General features: G+C 37.1%; 1 protein-coding gene across 1 annotated transcript in view; it reads left to right on the top strand.

Annotated features, from left to right (window-relative positions):
• Positions 1-14,116, top strand: part of LOC129789993 (mucin-2) — a 38,813-nt gene extending 24,697 nt beyond the window's left edge. Inside the window, exons 4-11 of the mRNA XM_055827140.1 lie at positions 16-643; positions 706-1,472; positions 1,724-5,831; positions 9,809-10,148; positions 12,775-13,134; positions 13,199-13,425; positions 13,498-13,642; positions 13,724-14,116. Of these exons, the coding sequence (XP_055683115.1) occupies positions 16-643; positions 706-1,472; positions 1,724-5,831; positions 9,809-10,148; positions 12,775-13,134; positions 13,199-13,425; positions 13,498-13,642; positions 13,724-13,788 (6,640 nt within the window). The 3' untranslated portion in view covers positions 13,789-14,116. The remainder of the gene's footprint in view (positions 1-15; positions 644-705; positions 1,473-1,723; positions 5,832-9,808; positions 10,149-12,774; positions 13,135-13,198; positions 13,426-13,497; positions 13,643-13,723) is intronic.
• Positions 14,117-15,303: the final 1,187 nt, after the last annotated feature.

Genomic DNA, 15,303 nt, shown 5'->3' with positions numbered 1-15,303 from the left:
CTTTCTTTCTTTCAGCTCCAGCGACAATGACGTAATAACGCAAACTCACAAGAAAACTACAAATCGCCCACGTAATCGCCCGGCACATAGGAATCGCATTGCTGAGGAGGATGATCGCAATGTAATTATACGAACAACAAACCGACGTAAACCAGGTCACCGGAAGAGGACTAGTACGACAACCACAACGACAACGACAACCACCACCACACCAGAACCTATTCAGGAATATTCTTTGATGCGAACTAGCACAACGCCTGCACCTCCAACCACTCCAGACCCAGGAAGTGACTTCAAGTGTGAAGACGAAGGATTTTTCCCACATCCACGGGACTGTAAAAAATATTTCTGGTGCTTGGACAGTGGACCATCACAGTTGGGAATTGTAGCACATCAATTCACTTGCCCTTCAGGGTTGTTCTTCAATAAGGCTGCTGATTCATGTGACTACGCAAGAAATGTTATTTGCTCCAAACCTAAAGCTTCAAGTTCTACAAGTTCGTCTTCCACCACCACAACTACAACATATGCTCCCCCTTCATCAACAACTAAGAGGTCACCCATAACAGCAGCAACAAGCAAGTACACCTTTCTAAGAACTTCCTCAACAACAACAACAACAACTCCAGAACCAGTCTATGATGTGAGTAATAAATTCACCTATTTCTTTAAACTATATTTTTAACAATTTTGTTCACGTTATAGGACGATTACGAATACGACGATGAGGAGGTTCAAGATGAAAGAGGCAATGCTGAAACAGATGATGCAGAAGATCCCAAAGTGATCAAAGAATTGATTGATCTGATAAAGAAAGCAGGTGGTTTAGATGAATTGGAGAAGCAATTGCGCACTCAGAATGTCGACAGTCCTCAGGAAAGTGTCACAACAACTGCGGCCAGTATAAGTAAATCCCTCTACGATAAGATCCTAAGCAGGGCATCAAGCAGTAACCTCGAGTCATTTAAGAATCGCTTTAGTGAAAGTGAAAACAAGGTCAGAAGCACGTCTTCTCAGAAGTACACTCCAGTTATTAGAAATTCCCGACCTGGCCCACAAAATGCTGGTGTTGACAAATTGCCAGAGTTTGAAGGATTCCTCCGGGAAAAGCCACAATATGTTACAATAAGTCGTCCAAGGGCTACACAGTCTACGGAAGAGTTGGAGATCACTGGCCTTGATGAAAGTTACCCAGAAGCACCAAGAACCGATCCCACCTTCGTAAGGCACACAATTCCACAACAAACCTACGTCAATATTCAGAGGAATCGTCATAGAAATCCCATCAGTGATGATATTGAAATAGAGGACGAAGAAGATGAAAATGATGAGAATAGTTACAGTCAAAGAATGAGCCCAACTAGTGAGCGGTCAACACCAAACTCTCAGTATGTTAGCATTAGGAGGACTTCAACATCAGTGGCTCCAGAGGAGGTTGAAACGGAAGCACCATTCATAAATGCAATCAACAGGTAACGATAAAAAAATCATTTACGCATTAAGTTAAATGTGCTTTTAACACGAAGAATGCTGCTGAACATTCTGTAAGTAAAATACTTCTATAACATTATTAAAAATTCTTTACTTTACAGCAAATTAATTAAATTAGCATTTTCTTGTATGATACCTAATTTTCCTAATATTCTTTTTATAGATTCTCAGGTCAAATAACTTTAAGAAAAATAATATATTGAAAATTAAAACTTTTTTTTCCCTTTCGAAGGTACAAAATCCTGTCGAGGACAGCGGAAACAACGACCTATAGCGCCCTGGCACCAGATGTGAACCAATTGGCGGAGAAGGAAGAAGAAGAGCCCCAGGAGATCACGATTCCAACGACAGCGTCAACGAGTACAACAACCTCGGTACCAAGCACTTCTGCATATTATAGCACCCCAAGACATTTTAACATTGCAGAAACAGCAACAACATCGACACAATTACCCATAGATATATTCACGACAACTACACAAGATTACTCGTGGACAGAGGGGGTAACGGCACCGGAAACCATATTTATAATTCGTAAAACAACAGAAACACCCTTCTCGTCGACTTTCACTCCATCAACTACTAACCCGGTTGATTTTCTAACCACTGGCTTTGTAGTTGAGGGTAGCACTTTTGGTAGTAATGCTTTTGATCCCGAAACAACTCTGGCCACGGAAGTGCGTGGTGAGAGTGTACCTGCCGATGAGGAATACCAGGTAACCCGGAAGCGGGTTGAGGTAAATGAAGTGAGACGTTTGGATGAGGAACATCCATCGACGTCCACAATCTCACCACCTAGGAACTTCCTAGGCATATCCCATCGCCGCATTCGACCAATAAAGCGTGTTACATCAACAGAGGGACCCTCTGTGGTGATTGCATCTTCAGTGAGCGACTATGTGACACAAGCGCCGGGTAGTCAGGAGAGAAAGGTGAGTTTCAGACAGCGCGGTAGATTACGTGGAAATTCTCCTGTTCCAAATCCCCAAATTCAATCCACATCATCACCCGCTGACCATTATTCACCTGCACTGTTGTTTTCACAATCTTCCTCTTCCCCTCCGGAATATACGAGAGACTCTTCCACTGAACGTCAGAGAATCTACCGCGGTAGGCAAAGGTATAACATCCGCGGGGAACCATCAACTGTTGCCCAAGAGAATTTCCTCGCAAGCGAAAAGACTGCTCCACCGAGAAGAAATTTCAGGCCAAGAAATGAAGTGCCAAATGTACAGAATGTTGAAATATCAACTCCAGGTACTCCAGATCGTAAGAGAATCGTTTCACGCAGACGACGTCCTGTAACCACCACTATCCCGACAACAACGACAACGACAACAACTGAAGCTACAACAACACCAGAAATCCAAACGCATATTCCATTAGATCCCATCAATCGATTCCAAATCTTTCAATCGGCGAAAGATTCTCGGAGTCATGAGGATTCCCCGATTGTCCGGGTTGTGGTACAAACAACACCACAGCCACCGGTTGAGGAGGAATATGTCTTTGTGACCAAACCTTATTCTTTCAGAAGTTTTGACGACAACAGTCTTAGTTTTGGTAGCTCAAGAAGGAGCAAAGGAGATCAAGTGGGGGAGGCTACAAAAACTGGTCCAAGTTACAGAGATTCGCGGATAATTCGTCCTTTTATTGGGGAACCCCTTGATCCTCCAAGTGAGGAATTCACCTCAACGACTGAAGTATCTTCAACTGAAACAGAAAGTTCGGAGATAACTTCTGAATACACTACACCATCGAGTTCAGAGTATGCAGAAACATCATCTGAGGCTCCTGTAACACGATTCCCATCACGAGGTAGAAATCGTTTTAGCAGTGAGACAAGGATTTCAAATAGGAGACGTACATCAACAGAGAGAAGTTCTGAAAATGTTTCTTCAACTGAAAATACACGATATGTTGTTCGAAGAAGAAGACCTGTAGTTTCAGCAACTACCCAAGAGGAAGCTACAACAGTTTCACAGAGAATTCGAAATAGAAGGCCACCTCAGCGAACAACTGTTGAAAATGTTGAGGGAAGTTCAATCAGCTCAACAGAATCGATTGCAGCTGTTTCAGAAGAAACTGTTGGAGTAAGGAATCGAATTAGAGGCCGAAGGCCTATTTCTACAGAGAGAAGAGACTCAATTGAATCTTCATATGTGCCAATCAAGAGACGTCCTAGTCAAGTTGAAGCTTCGACGCAAAACTCCGATGAATCTTTGAATTTCAGAAGAAAATTAGTGAGAAAACGCCCAGTGCAAAGATTAGAAGTGTCTTCTGCTGAGACACCAAGAGTTGAAGTGGAAGTTTCTAGTCAAACTCCCGAAGAAGGTGATACTTCTGAACGTCAAAGGTATAGAAAAGTAATTAGAAGACTGAGACCAAGAACAAGAACCACATCAACAACCACAACAAAAGCACCAGTAACAACTGAAGAAAGCTACGAAGAAGGAGTCTCCACGACGACACATGGAGCTTTTCAACATATTGAGGCCGACAATGGTAGAACACACAGTCTCAAAGTTGAAGAAACGCCAGAGGAAGTTAGAGAAGATGAAGATGTCACTACATTAGCTGCGCCAACAACCACAACCTTCCGTCGAGGTAAGGCACAAAATATTGAAAAACTCTATGTGACCATCAATCGTGGAGCCTCTGTGGAGTCTACAACAGAATTATCCAATGAAGTAGAAGATGTTGTAGAGGAAGAAGTCACAAAGATTGAGAAGGAAGAAGTGAAATCTACGACTGAAAGGTACACTCCACGTTATAGGGGCACTTACAGATCTAGAAGGCCAGTAGTATTTACATCAACAGTTCCTGCAGAATTAACCGTAGCTACTCCCAGACCATTTATTCCTCGTCGATACAGTAGCCGCGTTCCGGAGACAAAGGAGCAGGTAAGTGAAGAAGCTACACCTCGCGTGCGTCCATTGAATTTTGCTGGAAGTGCGGGAACACGCTTCCGGAATACATATCGTGCCACAACCACGACCTTAGAAAGTATTCGTGGAGGGTATCGAACTGAAGGTCGTGATGAATCTCGGTCTGAAATAGTGGAGAGTGAAGAAGTAACTAAAAGTGAGGAGGTTACTGAAAAGCTTCCTGAGCAGGAAAATGTGGAGATTACTCAGGAAGTGATATCTGACGAGGATAATATAGATCATGAGGAAAATTCTGTAGAGCGGACGTCTTCACGTCCAACTTACCAAACAATTGATAGATCCAACGTCCATCCTGCTTCGAGAAAGTTTGAAACTTCCACACCCACCCTTAGGAAGCCTTCTAGAACATTCGATAGACGCTATCCTGTGGCAAGTAGTACAACGGAGGCCACCACATCGGAGGCTACCCAGAATGAGGGTATCCGTGAACGCACGCGTAAGCTGTTTACAGCAAAAAGTAAAAAGTACAATACACCAGTAGTTAGTAATGTAAATGCAGTAGATGAGGGAGGTGATAACGTTGGGGAAGTCACAACAGATACATCACATAACACTGATAACAGCCCACAAGACACCACGGAAGTTGTAAATACAAGTACAGTACAGGATACTGAGACAACAACAACCACATACACTGATGATGATGAGGAGAGTTTAATTAATTCGAACCAATTACAGGGTGGAACACACATTTTCCGGCCAGCTTTCAGAAGGAAAACCACAACAACAACCACCACAACCGGCCGCCCAACAACACTCCATCATGTGTTTGCCATTGACTATGATGACACCACTACGAGCTCTGGTAGCAGCACCCCGATTCCAGCAACAAATGGTACAGAACGAAAGGAAGAAGAGTCTGCCGAGGAGATTAGTCAACGATTAGAGAAGCTTGTGGAGGTGAATCGGATAGTTGAGATTTACTCCAAGCAGGATAATGTTCGAATTGAGGGGAATTCCTCTGAACCGAAGACGCTGCAGAGTACGGATTTGCGCGTGGAGCAAATCCCAACGTTAGACAAATTGGGGGAAGTGAGTCGATTGACGCTGATAAAGCTTGTTGATCACAATGTGTCCCATCATGAGAATAACACTGATACACCCAGAGAAGCAAAATCCCGCCAAATTCTTTCACCTGAATACATTTTTAGCGTTGAAACATCAACTATACCCCTAGAGGGGCTCTTCAGGCAAGAAAGTGAGCGTCAAGCCAAGAATATCGTTCTCACGGCTGAAGAAGATGGAAAGAAATTGAATATTGTCTATGCCACGAGCATAGGGGGTTCCAAGAGATCTACTGCCTCACCCTTTACCAGCTATGGCACAGAAAGTACAACGGATAATGAGATTGAGGCAACGACTGTTCTACCTCTGACGACCACATTTAAACCGGTACGACCCCTTGTCTCCCTGTTGCGTCCAGAAACCAATGAATCCTCCCCCCTTGTTATTTCTATTGCAAATCTCGATAAGGTCCTCCTCACGCGTGTCACAGAGGAAACTCCTACAACATCGACTCTCTCATCGACTGATTCCTCCACAACGGAGGGCAGCGATAGTGAACCTGTGAGTACCACAGAGAGTGTTCAAAAGGAGACTCAAGACCTAGTCGAAGGAGAGACAACAACAGACTCTTTCACATCAGCCACAGAAACCACAACTCTCTAATCTTCCTGCACACTTTTCAATTTTCTTTCATCCCCCTTTAATCATCTCTTCTAATGGAACACAGAGATGGGCATGAGCATGTAAATAATTGCAATGTTCTACACTTTTTGCAGTTTTTTTTCTTTTATTTCGATTTCTTGAATTTTACAAAATATGCGTGCGAAATATTAATAATGCAAAAAGAGTAGAAAATGCTTAATCGCTGTGCTTTCAATATACCTACAGTTTATTTAAAAGAAAATTCTTTTCCTTGGGAAACTTTCTTCACTGATAAAAAAAAATGAGGAGGACCAAACGAACAGACTAGAAATACATTTCTTCTCTCTTTTTTTTCTAAGAATGTTAATAATCTTGATGTTTCTGTATGTTTTAACATTGTTGTTAAAATAACAAAAATCTCTGTGTAAGCTTTAGATGTAAGTTTGTAAAAATATATCTAATTTTAAGTCTTTACTACTTTTGGGACTTTCGTGAAATGCATGTATTTTGTGTCATCACCTTCATGAAAATTCCCATGAACAATCCAAAAAATATATTTTATTTTATAAATGCAAGAGAAAACGAAAATGGAGTGCTATGGATGTGACTTTCGGGTAATCGAATTAATTTTATGGGATTTTTATTCAAAAACAAAATGCAATCGTTTTCAGAGTGCACAAAAAATTACAAAATTGTTGGAAGAGTAGTTGGAAAAGGAAAACGATGGTTGTTTTTTTTTAGCATTAATAATCTTTATTTAGTTTGTATCTAAAATGTAATTTTAATATAACATCGAGAAATATTTTTCCATACATTTTGGTTAAAAAATGAAAATTAATTGTAACACCTATTTTTGTTTTATTTGTTACACGCAGAATGGGAAAACACAAGCATGATTTGTATGGCTTTTTTGGGAGAATTTTCATGTGACTTGTCTTCATTTTTCTCCCAAAAGATTTATCCAAAAATGTGAGACAGTTTTGAATTATAAATCCACACACAATTGAACACAAGTAGAGGTTGGGAAATTCTATTCATCACAATTTGTTCGCAAAAAAGAAAAGAATTATTACATGTTTGTAAATAAATACACAAAAATTAGTAGTTTAAGAGTAGAAATAATTTTTATTTTGCTTTTGAAATGGTCAAAATGAGATCTTATTGAAAAAAATGCACGCACATAAAATGCAAAATTTTAAATTTCTTTTTTTTATTAGGACTTTTTCAGAAAGCATGAAGCCATCATTTAAGTGAATAAATGAGATTGTTGAGATAATATTTCGCACTATTTTATTATCCGGATATGAGGAGTCAAAATTTATGGTGATAAAATGTATATTAGCACGGATTAATTTTATTTTCACGTTTCATGATGTGACTTGGCTAATTCTGTTGACTTGGAGTGCAAAAAAAAACCTTAAATCGACTAAATTCAGAACATTAGAACTTTTTACACAAAATGTCAAGAATTTTGACTCGGATATTCTTTCAGTCAATTTCACTTTAATCATTATTTTATACCATGAGTTCAAATCAATTTACAGATTTCACCTATTAAAAGAAAAATGGTTCATTTAATTAAAAAAAAACTCAATTATTTCTTAAAAATTTCGGTATATTATTCATTTATTAAAAAATTTAAACCTTAATAATTTTCTTCTCCATCTTACAGTAATAATACAATCGCGCGATCTTATGCTGTAAATAGCATTATCCTTTCAATATTAATAAATTTTCATTCTCTATACACAGCCTAATTTTTTGTCAAGAACAGCAGGAATGCCGCTTTAATGTAAAAGATTTCCATGAGCTTCTGAAATATTACCAAAATTTCTACAAATAATAAAAATATTTAACGTTTTTTTTTCTATTCTTTTGTAACTCAAATTCCTGACAATTTTTCGAATTCTTGATAAAACTCTTAATTTGGTAATTAAAATTATTTTTTGTTTTATTTTTTAAGTTTCTTGATTGATCTTTATGTCTCATGGTCATCTTTCTAAATATCTAGTTAAATTTTAAATGTTTTTTCTTCAATTTTATTAAAATTTACTTTAATTTATCATGAATGCGATCTTGCAGTTTTGCGATCACGCGATCTCGCATTCTCGCGATCTCTTGTCGTTTCAACTTTTAAAGATCGCACGTTTAATTAGAGATCGTTAGCTTGGGTAAACCAAGATTAATAAAACTACTAAAATACTAGATTTCCTAAAACCATGGCAATTGACTGTTTCTGATCAAGAGATCTCGAAAATTAAAAAAAAAAGTAATAAAAAAAATCACAAAATATAAGGAAACAATCATTATCAGAAAAGATGTCACACCACTCTCATCCACTTTGCCATTTAGAAAAAATAACGAAAATAGCTCTAATGGGTTAAATTTCCCTTTTTTTTTAAACTTCCCTCGTAAATTCAATTTATACTTTTTACTTTTATCATATACTTAAACCGAAATTGTTACGCCCCCGTAAATTTAATTAACTATAGGCAATTAACATTGACCTTGACCTCAATTCGCCATGAGGAAAGTGAAAGTGTCCACCAAATAAAATTCCCACCTGAACGGTACCGCGTTGCCGAAAGAGAAGCATATTATCATTAATACCTATGGTGTATACATATGAATAGAAGGAACGTTAGAGATATAAATCACTCTGGTGTACCGCACACTAATTAAAAGTATCTCAAGGTGGAGTAATATACAAAATATCGTGATCTATACGGTGTGTTTTTGCAAAGTCAAAGTGCTCGAAAGGTATTAAACCGAAACTTTCGCTGCACCGCGGAAAAATGAAAGTGCGAGATGGCGATTGATGGTGGAAGCTATTCGGGAAGTTGATTGGCGCACAACATGAGATAATGAATTTTACAAAAAGACCCTCCTCATTGATGAGCATCATCGCATTGATACGTGAATAAAAAGTCAATTTCAAACAAAATGACTTTCACTCCTTCAAAAAATTTACAATGCAAATGCATCGCACCGTGTGGGATTCCTCTATTCGGTGTGTGTGGAGCACCGAAGATCACGCCAAGATTTATGATGAATCACAAATGATCACAATTGATCGGTGTGTGTCACACTTTATTTACAAAATGCCTCACATGGGATTTAAAAGAGTAGCCAAGTCAGTTATGAAACGATGAAATCATCAACGTGAATTTTTACACAAAGCCTTTTAAAGAAAGTTACATAAAATTTATGCTTTTCCCTTGAGCTTTTTTTTTTTAGTTCAAATAAAAGTTTCTTTGATCTGTCGTGATCATTTGATATTTGACGATTTTATTGACTCTCTCTCTAGATGGGAAAATATTTATCTTCTACCATTGAAATGTTTATATTTTCCACTCTCGACAATTTTTTTTAGAGAGGAAAAGAAATGAAAGCTTCAAAGCGATCACTTGAGGCGATCTCCAAAAACTGTCTCACATTTTTTGGCGTCATCAATCATGGGCGGTAAAATTGAAAGACAATCGAGAAAAGCAATTATTTATTGTCACTAATTATTTCCTGCTTCACAGCAAGAGATAGTATACATAAATTTCCAGTAATATAAGATCACTTCTCCATTTCACGATCACTCTTACGATCACCACACGAGCACACAATTTCAAGAACACACTGTAAATAAGACACACTGCACTTGACACGGATGAAAGCACTAAATGGAGTATTTTTTTTAAATTAATTTTCTGCGGGATGGTATTTCCTTTCAGAATCGTCCTCAGCTGCTGAGGCCAAACTTCCGTCGTCCAACGTATAATCCCCGAACCAGGAGCACGGTGACCACGCCAAAATCCACAGCAACCACAGAGAAGGCAACACTGAGCAGTGCTTCGTCCACAACAGCTCGAACGTTTCTGCTGCGCCGGGGATCGCGACCCAGCTTGAGTACCCACCAAGTCACGTCAACCACACCAACTCCACCATCGAGCCCCAAGAGCCCGCCACGGATTGCGATCCGACGCAAATTCGGCGGTACGCGTGGGGAGACGCCCCAACCGCCAGCCACGAAATCCACCATTGCGATTCCATCGCCAAAAAGCAACGATCTCGGTGAGATATTTTTCTTATTTTAAATTCTCTTTTTATTCTTTTATCTTGCGTACGATCGTGATCTTGCTGAAAACGAGGTTGACTTCAAATCAGGCACAGACAAGGACAATTTCTTGGGAAAGAGAATATTATGATCTTTTTGGGCGCTTTTTTTTTCAACGTGATCTCCATGAGGGGCAGTTGATTGCAAAATAAGCCATCATCATACAATTTACATATTACAATTTTAAAATCAAACTTCCGAAGAAGGGAAAAGTGAAGGGATTTTTTTTTCTTTAAAATTGTTTTTATTGACTTCATCTCTTCTTCGTGATGAGAGAATTTTCGGTTAAATGAGGAGTTTTTTTTTGCTCAAATTGAATCAAAAATTATCTGGCAATGCTCTGCAATTTATCCCAATTAGTTTAATATCTTGAGAGTTTTATCAAGTTTCTGCACTTTCATGAGCAATTAGCTTTTTTTTTTCAACAAACTAAAATCAAAGTCCGTGAAGAAATCAAACTGGATTTTGATGAATGAATCATTCCAAAAAAAATCAAAGGTTTGGTCTCTTGGTTTATTCATAAACCTCTTAGATGTGGATTTAAAGTAAAGCTCACAGATTAAAGATCAAGTCAAGCATTCATAAAAATATAGGTATTTGCTAAAGCCATCAAACACCTTCCTATACATGGAAGTCACCTCAAAGACACACCTTAAAAAGAAACTACCAATTTAATAATTAAATTGGTTTTGAAAAACAAAGAGAAAATGTGCGTTACGCCTGTTGGTAAAATGTTTAATTTGCGCGAAAGTGATAAAAAAAATTCGATACTACATAGGAAATTCGTTATGGTCATTTTGACAAGATGAAGAGTCTTGCTGAGAAGTGTTGCATAAATTCCATAAATTATTGCGAAAAGTTCACTTGAATGCATTGCGAGGAGTGCATGCTGAAGGTCCATTGAAAGCCATCAAGTGGCATTTTGAAAGGAAAAGAAAAATATTTCTGATGTCTCCGAGAAAGTTTATTGACTTCTTGTAAAACTTGTCTGTGCATCATCTTTGGGAGACGTAATCAATATTATTGTGTATAAGAAGCAATCAAGAAAAAATAATTCAAAAAGGAAAAATTTTTGATAATCGAAAGAAAAACTAAAAATTCCGAAAAATTCTATTTTAAATTAAAATCTGGGACTCCAACAGTCCTTCTTTAAACTAAAATGCAATCAATACCCTTCGCGATGTGGTGAGAATTTTGCCAAGTAGTTCGTTCTTTCAGCACCTCATTCACCCACTTTGTCCATGCAGAGACCGGTTAGACCACCTTGAGTCAACATCTTGAGACATCTGAGCAAAAACAATCAATGCAAGTTGCTCTAAAAATCTTGAAATGTCTGATAATGTTCCCTCAACACAGTTCGAGTAATGTTGAAATGTTTCTGTTATATTTTTTTTAAATTATTTCTTAATTTTAATAACTATTTCCCAAAATTTTACCTAAAAATGTAAATAATGACGTCACTATAGAATTTTCTATCACCTTTAATTCATGAAGCTTCATCGATGATTTTGATATGTTAATTTTAGGCTTTATGGATGGAAAGAGGGAAAAATAAAACGGTGACGTCATTGAGTACATTTTTAGGCAAATATTTGTCAACTTTTCCCAACTGATTTTAATTGAAAATTAGAAAGTCTAATTAGCGATTTTTTTTATTCACGTTTGATACTCTAAAAAATTTTATTTGTGCTTCATTTGTTCCCTGGAGTGAGAAGTTTTTCCATACAGGAACGAATAAACTCTTTCTTTTCATAATTTTTGAAGCACCCAACTCGAGTCTCTTGCAGTTATTTCTGCCATAAAATCCATCACAAAATGTGAATGATTTTTTGATGCAACAGTCGAGATTGTTTTATAAAAGGAAAAAAAGAAGCATTCGTTAGGTTTTCTGTCTTGGTTTTCATTACGGCGGCAAAAATCTTTGCCATCAAGGTAAACAAGAGCGAAAGATGAGCATTTTATTCAAATGATCATCTCAAAACTGCGTGTTTGCAGCCAGTCTCTCATCTTTTTTCCCCTTCTCGTGATCAGGAACTTGAATGTGGTGATGAAATAATTTTATTGAACCACTTGTGTCATCTTCGATAGAGACAAGTGAATGGAGATTTTTTTTCTTTCAATTTAACACGAAAGAAAAAAAATAACTGAGATTCATTTACAAGACATTCCACAGTAGGAATTGAATTTATTCGCATTTTCATGCGAAACATCAGCATAGTTTTTTGGTATTTCTGGCAAGATTTATTGCCTTGGCACTATAATTTCTCTGGAAAAAAAATATATTATAGCTCATTTTTGGCTAAAATAAAATTATGAAATTGTTCATTAGAAAGGATGGACTGTTGCTAAAAAGTATTTTGGTTTTTTACATCATGAACATTTTTTCGGGGTTTATTGCAGTCATTTGCACTAAATTAAATTAAATAATCCACCACTTAATTGCTCATTTGATGGGTAGCATAATTTAATGCAGGAGTTTGCATAGGATGGGAATGCAATTTAATTAAATTTTAAAGCAAGCGCATGTAATAAAAAATATGATTTTTTGCATAATGTCGCAATTTAAAATTAATTATTTTGTAGGAACAACCGAGCAAACAGTCTACAAGAGACGCTACACATTCACAACAAAACCCAATTTGAGAACAACCACCCCCGCAACGACAACAACTACATCAACAACGAGCTCAACAGTGTCCACAACAATTGATGGGGTTGATCAGGAGATTGAACAGAGCATCAATCAAGAAAATAAATTCTCAAGCAGTCGCTACAATCAGATTGGCGAACCCATCGATGAAGAATTTGTTCTGGCGATAAAGACAATTTCAAAAGCACCCCCACCGGTTCCCATTTCAACCCCAAAAGCTGCCAATTTTAAAGACATCACACCGGTGAAGCGCTTTGAATTGTCCACGACACGAAAAAATATTTCGCCAACGCGTAAGAGTCTAATACGAGGAAATTCATCAATGTCCTCTATTCAAATTCTTTTCTAAAATTCTAGCGAGAGTAACACACTCACGACCAAGCACAACGAGATCTCAACAAAGTCCAAGCAGAAGACCAAAAATCCCAGAAGCTTTTGATAAAATCATCCCAAGACGATCACGAGTACAGACTTCTTCAGCGAGATCCGACTCGGAATTCATGAGTAGAACCTACAAGCCAGTCATTGACTACGATTACTACGATGATGATGATGATAGGATCATTGGGAAGTCCAATTCACAGGTAAAATATAAAATTATCTCGCAATAAACGGTCAAAACATAAAATTTTTACCTTTTGCATTTGAATTTGCAGGTGAAGGTGATTCTCCACGGCCATGGGATAATCGAATGTCTGGACCAGGGCAATTTTCCACATCCGTTATCATGTCGAAAGTTCATTTCCTGCGCCAAAATGGAAAATGGGGGCGTGGTAGGATGGGAATATACGTGTCCGAAAGGTGGCCAACTCTCTAATTTGCTGCTTCCCTCACTGATTTACTCACACATGCTTTTCTTCCTTTCTCTCTCTCCTCTTCTAGGCCTCAGCTATGACCCTGTGGGGGGTATTTGCAATTGGGCAGCTGGACTAGGGTGTAAGGAGTAGTCGAATGCGCGTGCAATGCCAGCCCCATCTTCTAATTTATTCTGCGACTACAAAATTTCTCCTCCAAAAGTGCTCTCTCAATCTCAAAAAAAAATGAGAATATCTCGCAAATTAAAGCCATTATTATAAATCTAACGACAAAATTCATTTTGTAAGAAAAAAAAATCTCGACTGAAATCATGATCTTGTGGGAGAATTCAAAGATTCACCTATAATTTGTTTTGTTATGTACTTTCGCTAATAATCCCTAATTGTGTAAGATTATAGTGTGGCATTTCTCTAATTTTTTGTATATTTACTGAGAAAATAAAACTTTTTTGTACAAAAATCCTTTAATCTTTTTCATGGATTCTAAAATGGAGCTCAGTTCTGGCGCAATATACCAGAAGATAGAATTTAGATTTAAGATTAGGGATTAGGGGCCATTATTCAGCGTAAAAAATCTTTTACTTTTATTTTATGATTTCTTATCGAAAAAACGTCAAAAGAATCTTTAATAACATACAAAATATTTTACGCAGAATACCGATTTTTTTAGAATAAAATTAAAAAAAAAATATCAGTAGGGTAAAAGAGCTTTGAAATGGTCATTACAAACTATTCCACAAAATTGTGAAGAATTTATTGAAAGCATGATGGGCAGAATTGTTTTTTTTTTAATTAATTGTTTATTTTTAACAAATAAATTATTTAGTTAATAATCAGCAAAACGAAACAAAAACATATATTTTAGTATGATATTTTAGTATGAGATCAATTTCTATCATATTCATAATTTTTCACATCATTAAACGGCATAAAATAGCTTAAAAGGCTCATTGAAGGACCTCCAAAACTCAATTTTATCATAAAAGAAAAAAACTCGATTAAAACTTTTACCCTGATTAGATTAATTAAATGGTATACTTCATGTCTAAGGAATGAATCCTTTTTTTTTTAAACTCTACAATAAATCAGGAGGGCAATAACTATTGCGTTCATGGTGCAGTTGCAAGGGAAGTTTCAAATACAAAAAATAAGAATTTTCAATTTTTCCCTTAAAGTTCAGACATAATTTTGACTGAAATCAATTTTTTGCATTTTCTGGCTCTCCTGTTGATTTTAGAGCAAATCTGAATGGATTTTTGGGTCATCCCGTACCCGCAGGTTCGTCGATGAGCCTGATCGATATGTACCAAAGGGAAGTTTCAAATACAAAAAATAAGAATTTTCAATTTTTCCCTTAAAGTTCAGACATAATTTTGACTGAAATCAGTTTTTTTTGCATTTTCTGGCTCTCGTGTTGATAAATTGAATATTAAAAATAATCTCTTAAAAAATCACAAAAGCAGACAGCAAAATAAAAAAAAGAACTTTTCTTGAACATTTTAGAGTTTCCAAGATTTCATTGGCTTCTATCTTCTCTATAATAAAGAAAGGTCTCCTCTCTAAAATATCGTGTCTGTTCAGATGCATTTCTACACCGTTGGTCCGATCGCGATGAAATTTGGTACAGAGTCTACTGATACCAGGTGG

The sequence above is a fragment of the Lutzomyia longipalpis genome, chromosome 2 (genome assembly GCF_024334085.1).
Source record: "Lutzomyia longipalpis isolate SR_M1_2022 chromosome 2, ASM2433408v1".
NCBI classification, from domain to species: Eukaryota; Metazoa; Arthropoda; class Insecta; order Diptera; family Psychodidae; genus Lutzomyia; species Lutzomyia longipalpis.
The sequence above is the reverse complement of the archived record's forward strand: the minus strand, read 5'-3'. Positions and strand labels throughout refer to the sequence as shown.